General features: G+C 35.9%; 1 protein-coding gene and 1 long non-coding RNA gene across 3 annotated transcripts; both read right to left on the bottom strand.

Moving 5' to 3' along the window:
- Positions 1-1,513: 1,513 nt before the first annotated feature.
- Positions 1,514-8,120, bottom strand: LOC133869237 (probable LRR receptor-like serine/threonine-protein kinase At3g47570). The gene is made up of 3 exons (XM_062306192.1): positions 7,426-8,120; positions 2,038-3,893; positions 1,514-1,878 (listed from the first exon to the last, which is right to left on the bottom strand). The coding sequence occupies exons 1-3, from the start codon at positions 8,118-8,120 to the stop codon at positions 1,523-1,525; spliced, it is 2,907 nt and encodes a 968-aa protein (XP_062162176.1). The 3' UTR covers positions 1,514-1,522.
- Positions 8,121-9,563: 1,443 nt separating this feature from the next.
- LOC133868625 (uncharacterized) lies at positions 9,564-12,353 on the bottom strand. 2 transcript variants are annotated; one of them, XR_009900367.1, is made up of 4 exons: positions 11,986-12,353; positions 11,844-11,908; positions 11,004-11,060; positions 9,564-10,024 (listed from the first exon to the last, which is right to left on the bottom strand). It is a non-coding gene; the product is annotated as an uncharacterized LOC133868625 (long non-coding RNA). The 2 variants fall into 2 exon arrangements; XR_009900366.1 differs by having other exon boundaries at positions 9,564-9,997; positions 11,986-12,225.
- Positions 12,354-12,555: the final 202 nt, after the last annotated feature.

Below are 12,555 nucleotides of genomic sequence, written 5' to 3'. Positions count from 1 at the left end.
TCAATTCTTCCCATCAATTCATAATATAGTGGCATCATAATGTACCACAGACATTTTGAACAATAATACTCAAAGGAAGGGTTAAAATTAGTTTCTAAATGAACAGACACTTTGTCAAATTAAAGCAAAGTCCTCTATAAAAATCTCCAAATAAAAATTCAAATAGAAAAATCAAAGAGTCCACTTCAATCAAAATAATCTGGCAAGAATTTCATACCCGTGAGAGTTCACAAGAATTGCTCTCTCTTTCCCTCTTAGACAGACCCACGAGCTTAGACCATAGTAGTAACCCCCACCTTAGCCTTGGGATTTGCTTAGATACAGGTCGTTTTGAGGGATTCTATGCACATTCTCTTCTTCTTCAGTCTTTGGAGCATCATATATATCCAAAAATAGGACCAATAGGATTTGGTTCTCAAATCACAGATTTGACCTTCCTCTCTGCTCTTCTTCAAATCTGGCTTCTTGGAAAGTTAATTCAACTCAAATATGAAAGCAAGTAATTTAATTATAAAACTAACATGTAACAAATATTCAAAGAAATCAATTCTACTTTGCCATACAAAAAGCAATAATTTTAACTAATTAAGAATGATGGAAGCTTAATCCTTTTGCTAGATAATCAGGGAAAAGGGAAAACTCAGTCCTTTGAATTCTCATTTGCTTAAAATGACTGAATGTTGACTAACAAATTGTCCATCATTTAGATTTAGAGAAACTTCATCTTTCTTCTAATAGATCAAATGATGACTTTAGAATATTGTATAGATTCTAAAAAATAATGTACATCTTTGACTGTTTGTTATGTTCAAGCATGCCAAAAGTTTTTGGCATGAGGAATGGAGTATGTTAGCATAACCTGCAGATATAGTAACTACAGATACAAAATTACTATCGGCCTCAAAGAGTAAAAGAGTAGTCTCACTATTTGCTCTTCATGGATAAGCTCTAGTATGTGCAGATTGTTCCCATCGAAAGGATAAAAAATTGATGTTACAAAATTCATTGGAAAAAAAAAATAGTCTTATTTTTTTCATTCACATTTAGATAAACATATAGGTGAAGTTATCATGGGACAAATCACTCTGAAGAATGGTGAAGCAATGAAGTTATACTTGAAGTCCTAGATAGTAATTAAACTAATATAAACAACCCACAAAACCTCTCTGACTCCACTCAATTAGAATCAAACCCTATAGCCAGAATGCAAATCTAGCCCATCCCTTTCATTTAATGCGCTTGAAGTATGATTTGTGTCCCGAGAGAGAAGCTAATGATTTTGTTGCCTTTAACACTTTGAGACTAACTTAGAATACCCATTGGCAACTAATTATAGGTCACTACAATCATTAGCTATACCACTTATAAATGTTACTATTATCTACCATAACAAAGCAATAGCTATAAACAAATCTCTTCTCTTGTTCTCTTATAAGAGACTGGTTATAGGTCTCGAGAGAGTTATATTATTTCAAATCACAAACATGAAAAAGCTATACACAAACCTGATGTTCTTATCTAACTAGCTTCTTCCTTGAGTATCTTGTAGAAACTTCAGTTTGATCTTGTTGAGTGTGATTAAAATACTTTTTGCATTAATCCTCTGCTCATGTAACTCAGCACAACACTGCAAAGCCAATCCCATTATGGACGACATACAATTCTGCATAGAAGCATAGTCTCTTTCGGATCTCAATAAATAGGCATCAACAACTTTAGTTACTAAAAGGGGTGAAGATTCCTCTACCCAACGCTTCAAGCTCATTTCTCCAAAAAACATATCATCGGTTGGTTTCTTTCTTGTGAAAGTTTCCATCAGCAAAATACCATAACTATAGACATCGCCTCTTGTAGAAACAATTCCTTCCGATCCATACTCTGTTTGTGTACATTAAAAAATAAGCATGATAACATAATTATATATTCAAAAGATATAAAGTGCTAAAATCAATATTCTACCAAAAGGCTATAGTTATCCGTGCATTCAAGAGTAGAATGACAAACATGCAAGTTCTAGTTGTCAGCTAAGAACATCACCTGGTGCCATATACCCAATAGTAGCGAGAGTCATGGTTCGCATCATAGAATCTCCATCACCTAACATTTTGGCAATTCCAAAATCAGCCACATGTGCGACCATATCTTCATCTAATAAGACATTGCTCGGCTTCAAATCACAATGAACAATAGGCGTCGAATAACCCTGATGAAGGTATTCTAGTGCTGACGCAACATCGATCATTATATTTAGTCTTTGTAACACACTCAAACAACGGTCTTGAGAATACAACCATTTCTCTAAATTTCCATTAGGCATGTATTCCAATACAAAAGATTTGAAGTCCATGTTACTACACGTGCTGATGATTTTGACAAGATTCCGATGACGAATATTGCGTAGTACCTCACATTCTGTATCAAAACTCTTGAAAGCACCTTCTACTTTCAAGTCGAAAACTTTTATTGCAACAATCATTCCATCTGAGAGTGTCCCTTGGTATACTGATCCAAAGCTTCCTTTACCCAGTAAGTTGTTTGCACTGAACAATTCTGTTGCATGTAAAAGTTCTTGTTGGGAAATTCTTCTCCATGTGGCTAGTGGTAATGAGTTTTCCTCCATTGGAATTTTCACATTCCTTTTTTGGCTTCTTTTCCAAACTAAGATAAGAGCAACTACAAGCATTGTTAACCCAATTGTTGGTAATGCATACTTTAGTATATGTGCTGCTGCAGACTTTTTTGGTCGAGAAACACCTTCTTTACATGGGGGAACTTGCAATCGGGGAGCACCACAAAGTCCATCATTCGACAGAAATGATGTAGTGGAGAAGTTTACAAACGGTCCTCTTACAGGAATTTTTCCTCGTAGTCTATTAAAAGAGACATTTAGATACTTGAGGTGTGAAAGTGCTTCTAAGGACTTGGGAATCTCTCCAAATAAATTATTTTTGGAAAGATCCAAGAATTCCAAGCTTACCAGTCCACCAAATGATTCCGGAATTGAGCCTTCTAATCGATTGTCTGCCAAGGAGAGGTTAACTAGATCTGTGAGGCCACCAATTGTTATTGGGATATCACCGGATAGTTTGTTTCCTGATAAATCCAAAATGATCAACACCTTCATATTTCCAATATCCAACGAAAGAGAGCCATCTAGAAAATTTGATGACAAGTTGACCTCCAACATATATGTAAGGGTCCACAAATTCAAGGGAACAGTAGAAGTTAATTTGTTGAAGGCTAAGTGGAGAACTCTTAGAGAAGTCAGATTATCAAAGCATGCAGGAATGGGTTCAGAAAGCTCATTAGAACCTAAGTGTAATTCAACCAATCTCTCTAAATAACAAAGGTCGGGTGGGATGGGACCTTCTAGTTTATTGCCTTGAAGGTACAAACCTTCCAGCATGTTGAATCTTCCTAATGTATTAGGAATGGATCCAACCAATTCATTGTTCGTTAGGTTCAAAAGAGTCAAGTTGCTTAAGTTGCTAATATCTCTGGGAATGGTACCCTTAATATTGCAATCACCTAACGAAAATTGTTGAAGAGAAGTAGAGAGATTTCCAACGGAACCGGGAAGGATCCCATTAAGTGGATTTTCTGACAAGTCTAATATTCTGAGATATTTGAGATTTGCCAAAGAGGAGTAAAACCAGGATTTTGGAGTTTCAATTGTCAAATTATTGCCTGCTAGGTTGAGCAACTCGAGGAGCTTTAAATTACCAAGTGCTTTAGGAATTAAGCCAGATAGTAAGTTGTATGCTAACTCTAGCTCAATGAGTGGTGAAGCATTGGAGAAAGAGTTAGGAATTTTTCCACTTAGTCCATTTCCCCCAATAAGAAGGGATTGAAGGTTCGGTAGGACTATATTTGATGGAAGATGGCCCGAGAGACTATTCAAAGGCATTGAAATGAGTTCTATTGTTGATATATTGAAGAACTCAAATGGAATTGGGCCAACAAAGCGGTTGCAGTCAATACTGAACATCTTTAGGTTTCGTAGATTACCAATTTCACTTGGTATTGCACCTGCCACAATATGAACAAGAATCCATTATTAATTATCCACAAAAAAAGAAAAAAAGAAAAAGGAAGTGCTTTCAATGAATCATGCGTACAAGTGAGCATATTTCTAATAAGCCAACAACTACTTATAACGAGCTAACAAATATCGTAAACCATAAAGAAGCCATGCAATTCAATCTCTATCCTCCCCACAATACCACCGGATAAGTATGGCTATTTCATTGTCGGGATTTAAAGTAAACCATAATGGTGTACATGATTCTACATTATTTAAGTTTTCTTACAAAGCATAATAATATTGACTTCGTATATACCGTTAGACGCACAAACTTTAAATTTTGATCATAAAATAAGTAATATCTTGAAGTTTAATCACCTTTGTTTTGCGGATGATTTACTCATCTTTGCTACTGCTGAACTGAAGTCTCTTACTATCATACTGTGCTTTTGGAGTTTGAAGACCTTTCGGGGGTAAAAGCTAACCCTGCCAAAAGCTCTCTGTTTTGTGCAGGGGTTAATGAGGAAGATAAGAAGAAGATGTTGGAGGTGATGTGAAAGAATTTGAAAATATGAGAGAACTTTGTGCTGATTACTTGATTATTTACAGCAGTGATACAATACATATATATAGGAAGAAGACTCCCTATATCGAGTGATACAGCTAATGTGCCTAATTAATGTGCATGCACGATTGCAGGGATTACATAACTGAAATAGACAGCATTCCTTCCTTCTGTGTCATAGGTAGCCTTGAGATCACAGCAGTAACACTTTCCTTAGACTGCTGTGATTCTTTCCTTTCTTGTTGATGTTATCAGCTGTGCTAGGATTAATTGAGCCATGATTCATGCCTGACATATTGGCTGTGATGTTGGAGTGATGCTCGGCTGCAAGATTGATTAAGCCATGATCTGTGCTAGACAGATTGGAGAGATGCTCGGCAGAATTCCTGCTAGACAGCTTTGCTGTGCTACTGGAGTAGTTTGCTGCTACATGGTTGGGAATTGCCTTTTTGGGCAATGATGGACTTTCCTTGTGAGGCTCTGAGGTAGGTACACTAACATGATGCATATGAATGAGGGCACTTTTCCTGTCAGGTATTTGGGAGTCCCTTTGATTTCTAAGAGCTTGCTGGCTGCTGATTGTAGTGTGCTTGTGGACAAGATTACAGCCCGTATTGAATCATGGTTGTCTAGGCACTTATCATTTGCTGGTGGGCTTTAGCTTATTAATTCAGTTCTGATTAGTCTTCAAGTTTTTTGGGCTAGGGTCTTCATTCTTCCCATGAAGATTATCCGGTTAATTGAACAAAAGCTAAATAGGTTTTTGTGGTGTGGAAAGGATACTAAGGCTAAGGCTAAAGTGTCTCAGGCTAATGTGTGTTTTCCCAAGAAGGAAGGTGGGTTGGGGATTAAACAATTGGAGGTTTGGAACAGAGCAGCAATGTTGAGTCATATCTGGAACCTGTTTGCTAGAGCAGGCTCCTTGTGGGTGGCTTGGGTGGAGACAATCTGGCCGAAGGGGAGAAGTTTCTGGCATATCCCCATTCCTAGCTCCTGCTCTTGGTGTTGGAAGAAATCGCTGAAGCTTAGAGTGGTAGCTAAGCAATTAATTAGGTTCTCCATTGGTAAGGAAAGTCGTGTGTTTCTTTGGTGGGATAGTTGGCATCCTGATGGGTGTTTATTGGCGAAATATGGGCATAGGGCAATGTATGATGCAGGAAGTAATATGGGGGCTCGTGTTTCATCTATTATTAGAGATGTACAGTGGTATTGGCCAGCTGCAAGATCGGAAAGCATTGTTCAGATTCAAAGTAGGCTTCCTGAGGTTCTTATATGCGAAGCTGATCAACCGATCTGGAGTTCAAAAAAAGGGACTTATTATTGTGCTGAAACATGGGAATTCTTACGGGAGAAAAAGCCTATTATTCCCTGGTTTAATCTAGTTTGGTTCCCTATGGCAATCCCTTCACATTCTTTTATGTTGTAGTTGGTTTTTAGAGGTGCCATTGTTACTAAAGTTAAGATGAGTGGTTGGGGCTATGGAAGGGATACTCTCTGCAGGTTCTACTACGGCAAACAGGAGAGTCTTGAGCACTTCTTCTCGTGCAACTTCAGTAGAAGAGTTTGGAGGGCGGTTATGGCAGATTGTATGATCAATCCTGCTATCGAATGGGAGGAAGTGGAGAGGTGGAGTGTGTCTAGCCTCACGGGAGGAAGCCTGTGGGTGAACTTGTGTAAGCTTTGTTTAGCTGCTTCAGTCTATCATCTGTGGAAACTTAGAAATGATCTTTGTCATTGCAACACTCCTAGGACAGAAGAGGCTGTGGTGAAGCAAATGAAGTGGGAGGTGCGCACAAGGATTATGGCTAAAGGAAAATTCAAGTTGTCTAGACAGAATGCTAATCTTGTACAGATGTGAATTTGTTTCCTTTGGTGTTTTAGTGTATAGTTGTGTGTATATATAGATGATCTGTTCTGCAGTTGTGGGCAGAGGGTTGTATTCGTTTTTTCCCCCTAAGAGGGAGTTGAATCCAGTTTTCACTGGAGAGTTGTAGAATGTTGAGATAGTTCAATGAAAGTTTTAATTCATCAAAAATAAAATAAAAAATAAAATAAAAATAAGTAATATCCATATTATTTGAGATGTAGAGAATCTTATTCCAATATATAGGACATGGTTTCACATGGCTAGTTGAACACCTCCTCGGACAATATTGCTAATTTGCTGTCGTCATGAACCACATATGGAGGTGGCCCCAGTGGTTGTTTGAGACCTTAATCAAGTAACTGCACTACCCCAGTACTTACTCTCTCTGAACCAAAATGATTGAATTCGCGTTTTATGTTTATATATAAGGTGTTATTAACTTGGGGGAGGGGAGAGGATGTGGGGGAAACTAATTTACGTTTCTCTCTTTATGATACACATTCTTATAGTTATTAATAGTGGTCAAATTTATAGAAATTCATGAAAACAAATCACAATATTAGATAAAAGTACAATAGTTTAATTATTATTTGCAAAAAGCCAATACTAACTTAAAAACAAAAGAAATTTTATGACAACCGAAAGGTACTGAATCTAATACGTACGATCAAGAAGTATGAGATCTGCACTGCAAAAACAATGATGCCATACATATAGTCGACTAAAACAAGACTAAGCATACCTTCAAAATTGTTGTAGCCAAGGAATAACCATGAAAGCATGGTTAAGTTCCCGATTTCGGGAGCTAACCTTCCCCTCAAGTTGTTGAACGGAAACATTAAAATTTGCAGCTGTTTGCACCTAAACAAAGTGAATGGAAGTTTGCCATAAAACTGATTATAAGACACATCAAATATTTGTAAGTTGGGAAGATGATCGAACATATCCATTTGGAGTCTACCAGACAGCTTGTTAAATTTGAGATTAATGATTTTCAGCGAAGATATGTTGAAGGTAATGGGGGGTATTGGACCTGAAAGCTTGTTATATGTGAGATGAATTTCTTGCAAATTGGATATGTTGAAAATGGATGAAGGTATGGAGCCTGGAAGCTCGTTATATCTAAGATCAATTATTTTCAAGGAAGATATGTTAGATAAGGATGGTGGGATAGTACCTGTAAAACTATTTCCACGTAACAAGAAATATTGAAGTTTACTTAACAACCCCATCCATGACGGAATTTCTCCACTGAATTTATTGAAATTCAAGGCTAAAATTTGCAGCCGGTAAAGACCAGCCATCTCGTTAGGCATAGAACCATGAAAACTATTGTTCTGGATGCTTAGCCGAGAAAGAAATGAAAGATTTCCCATGTGTGGAGGAATGATGCCTACAAGGCTCAAGTAAGAAAGGTTCAAGGCGGTGACTCTATGATGGCGGGAACCACAAGTGATACCAATCCAGCTGCAGACAGAGGTGCTGGCAGACCAGTTATTCGTCAAAACATTGTGAGGGTCATAGGAAATATGAGTCTTGAAGGCAAGAAGAGCATATTGATCGCTGTTAATGTTGAGAATTGCTGCATCAGCTGAGCTACACATGTAACTTTGTACCAAGAGCACTGTCACACAAAAGAGGATTGTAAAACGAGTTCTATCCATGAGTAATTCAGGCTGGTTGTACTGGGATTAGTGTGGCAGTCATGAGACTGGAATATAAGGAGATCGCAGCATTTGAAAATTAAGAAGAAAAAGCGATGGGATTTTAGGATTAAAGAGGTGGGGTGGTTTGGGTGTTGACGCCATTGACTTGTACAGAAAGCTTGCCGGAATGCAAGGTCTGGAGGGGAAGTAATGAATACATCCGTCAAAATATTTTTCTTGTCAGACGGGAATCGACGAGTAGACCATAAAATTGCAGGATTTATTTGGTGGGGGATACCGGATACGATAGAGCTTCTGGTATATTTGTGCATGGTGCGCTGGCATTTTGCAGTCATTTGTTTCCAAGCAGTAGCATGCTGGACTTCTGAAAGGAACTAGCAACTACTTGCTTTATTGATGGCTCAATTTTATTTTAGGAAAAAGTATATATATATTCTTTAAACTATTACTTCATTGTCAAAGTTTTTATGAACTATTAATTATGTCAATGTCTCTCCTAAACTACAAACAAATGTCGATGTTTCCTTAATAAGAGCATTCACAGCAGCTTTCCAATCACTTTCTCTAAATATAGAGAATAAAACTATTGTTTATTTTCTTATCAAAAAATACCTCACAATAGCTTCCATTTACCTCGCTCTATATTAATTAAATATTATTTCTTTACTCTTTCTTTATACTATTTTAGTTATGATTATTTATGTAAAAGGAGAGAACTTTTTTTATGAATATAATAAAGGAATGGGAAAGCTACATGCTTCCTAATGCATTAGGAAGTATTGTAGCACTCCCAAGAAATAGGGAAGCGGCTGTTGGTGGCTTTTGGCAATTTTCTTGAAATTTTCACTAAAATTTAGGGAACAGAACAAGGGAAGCTGCTGTAAATAGTCTGACAAAAATACCTTTCATCAAATTATAAAAAATTATTTCAAAATTAAAAAACAAAAAAAAAAAATAATAATTTAAAACTAGTTACTCTTTTTTTTTTTTTGAATTTGTTTTTTTTTTTTTTTTTTTTTAGTTTTTTAATTTTTAATTTTATTGTTTTTAAAATGTTCATTTTTTTTTTTTTCGTTTTTTAATATTTCTTTTAGGTAAATATCTAATAAATCCCTGAGTCAGAGCACCATTTGAATTCGATCCATCACTTTTTAAAAATCAATATTCGATGCTTAACTTTTTTGCGAATTTGAAACAAGTCCTTCCATGATTTTTCCTCCTATTTTCGCAACCTTCGTTAGTGTCAGGTCAACATTTTTGCCATATCATCTTAAATTGTTATTATTTTTATATAATTATAAATTTAAAAACTTATTTATTTTTTTAAAAGAAAAAGAAAATAGGAGGTTTGGGGAGTGGCTCACAGAGGTGGCGAGCGCCACCACTAGGGTGGCTCGCGGTTACCCCCGGTGTGAAGACCCGTTTTTTTTTTTTTTTTTTTGAAAACGTATAAACGGATCTTCACAGTGGCACGACTATTTGCCGCTCAGCCAACATAGGTACACGTTCCATAACATGTACCTGATATTCAGAGTTACATCTAACACAGCGGAATATAAATATTCATGTGCAACGGAACACATATCAATAGCGGAAATACATCTAATATATAACTGTTATCGACGACAAGAGTCATTTACATGTCTAACTGATTAAAGCTTATAAAACATATTACACTAATTACATACTAAATACAGGCTCAATAAATACATATGTCACGTATGACACGAGCCATAAATAAAATACCCAAATGCAGACTACCCATGAGTCTGTGACATATGACTGTCGCGATGTGCTCCAATCATAATATCCCATACGCTAGGTGGACGAGTCATTATCTATATCCGCAGAACCTGCAACCAAAGCATCAATGTCTGCACGGTTGCGGGGGTTTGCCGCATCTGTACAGGTGGAATTATGAGCCCACCGCCTTAGCATACATAAATATACTAAGACCTCAGAGGTATACTATTCACTGAGTTTTCGCAAAGAACCAACTTTTCCCTTTTTAGTCGTGAGTACACTATAACAGCCACCAATTTTATAAACTTTTGTTTGAAAACCCCCATAGCTGATATAGCAAACACCGGCTAATAGAAAACATTTAAAGCATACTAGGCAACTAGGATTATACGTAGAAGTTCTGTTATAGAAAACAATAGCATTTAAATCATGCAACCATCCGATAGAAATATACATAAGTTCCTTTCCATTGAGACTCTTATGCATATTAATACGTCTAGTAAAACTACCATATATATCAAAAACATGAAAACAATTCAATTATCATGAAACAAATGCTGTGCATGCGTGTCGTACGTTTGCCTAAGGGAATTGAACCCCGGTCTTATTCTTATCGTATGCCCGGGAATTGAACCCTGGTCTTTTAGTGCTAGTGTGTGCATGTCGTACGTATGCCCGGGAATTGAACCCTGGTCTTTTAGTGCTAGTGTGTGCGTGTCGTACGTATGCCCGGGAATTGAACCCTGGTCTTTTAGTGCTAGTGTGTGCGTGTCGTACGTATGCCCGGGAATTGAACCCTGGTCTTTTAGTGCCATGCTGAATGCTCGTGCTCAAATACTATACATTTAATTTCATAATCATGACTTTAACACATGCTTTCTTCATCAAACATAAATAGTCCAGCATATCATTTCTTAGACAATTTGCATAACTTAAATCTCCAATTTATACTCACTCTAAAATCACATATCATATTTATACTTCAAAACATCATCATAATTTCAATATACTCAAAAATACTCAAATCATCCAAAACAGTTCATAATCAACATATAGTTGGTTCAAGTTGTAAAACAATATATATTTTACAATTCATCATATATGAAAATAACACTTCTCAGTGAGTAGAATACTCACCTTGGTTGCGCGGATATTAAGCACTAGGTCTCCTAGACACCACCCTGCAATGCATTACTGTAAAAACAATACATTGCACATTATTGACAACTTCTAATATTAGACTCACATATAGCTCTTAAATTGCTCAAGAGCTAACCCATGGAAAACCCATAATATTTTAAGGGTTCCAAACATCTACCCATAAATCCTATACCCTAACTATAACTCAAACAATACTAACCCCAAGTATTTACTAATGGTTAAATATTAAAATTACCATTTAATTATCTACTCATAATATTACTTTCTAATCCGTAATTAATTTTACAAACCCGTAAATTACTTTCACTAATACTTTTATAATAATATTAGCCCTAAAATTATAATCACTAATCTCTAAATAATTCCTCATTAATATTTTCTTAATATCATCAACCTTCAAATTATACTCATTAAACTTTTACATAAAACACTACCATATTTAAAATAATATTAACCCATAAGAAAATCTTAGGGTTAACCTCACAAATACTATTTAAACTAAATACCCATAATTATTTATCTTTACTAATATTAGAACCTAACTCATAAATACTTAATTTTTACAAAACTCATAACTAATTTGGGATTAATCATCACAATAACCACAATTAATCCACAAATTAATAATCTAGATTTTAAACACTAAAACCCTAAATTAATTTAACCCATCAAATTAGAGTTTCCAAACTTAAACCATAATTTATAAATCACTACCCCAAACACAATATTATTATCCCATAGCATTTATTAAAGGTTAATCACATTAAAATAATATTTTAACAAAATACTTAAAACTAATGTCTATGAAAAACTTACCAAAAATTTGTCAAGCAAAGACCAAATGTTCGGGAAGCTCCTACCAACTCCAAACCACAGAAAATCTAGAGAAAACGCCAAGGTAAACTCATTTTTACAAGATTTATCAAAAACCTCCAAAAATGCGAGTTTAGCGATTTACCTCAAAACGTTCGGTCAAAACGTAGATCGAGCTTTGAGGATCACGTTACCAAAGTCGGATCTAAAATCGAATGGCTAGATTTTCGTAGATCAGCATTTTTTTTTTATACGAAGAACCAAGGAGAAATTGAGAGAAAGCCACCGTTTTTCCGTAATAGCCTAGAGAAAAGAGGCTCTGCCTCCTTTTAATGCGTGGCGTGCGCTTACATAAAAGACAAGACCTGCTCCTTGTTTAACACCCATACTAATATTGATTGTCTTTTATTCATTACTTTATTGTTTTTTTTTCTTTGTTTGATTTCTTTCCACGCACTAACGACTCATCTCCCTTTTTCTTTTACTATTTTATGTTCTACATCTTTCCCATTTGCCCCCTTTTTATTATTATTTTAATGCCCATTTGGCCACTATTTTTCTAAATGGACGTTCAGCCTTTTGATAGCCATTAAGTTTGCTTTTATTTTATTTTTTTTTTCTTTCTTTAATGGCCATAGGCCTTCTTTTGCCAGATGGCCACTTGGCCATATTGTGTGAAGGGCAAATGCCCTTCACCTTTTTTCTTTGAATGTGG

The sequence above is a fragment of the Alnus glutinosa genome, chromosome 5 (assembly GCF_958979055.1).
Source record: "Alnus glutinosa chromosome 5, dhAlnGlut1.1, whole genome shotgun sequence".
NCBI classification, from domain to species: domain Eukaryota; kingdom Viridiplantae; phylum Streptophyta; class Magnoliopsida; order Fagales; family Betulaceae; genus Alnus; species Alnus glutinosa.
This window is presented reverse-complemented; position numbering and strand designations above follow the sequence as displayed.

Excerpts from the sequence above, each read along its gene's own strand:
- LOC133869237 (XM_062306192.1), bottom strand. The coding sequence starts at position 8,120 with ATGGATAGAACTCGTTTTACAATCCTCTTTTGTGTGACAGTGCTCTTG. Across the intron at positions 3,894-7,425 it reads ATTAATCTCAAATTTAACAA|TCTCTCGGGCCATCTTCCAT; the intron begins GCTGTCTGGTAG and ends GCCTTTGAATAG. Across the intron at positions 1,879-2,037 it reads TATTGGGTATATGGCACCAG|AGTATGGATCGGAAGGAATT; the intron begins GTGATGTTCTTA and ends GTACACAAACAG.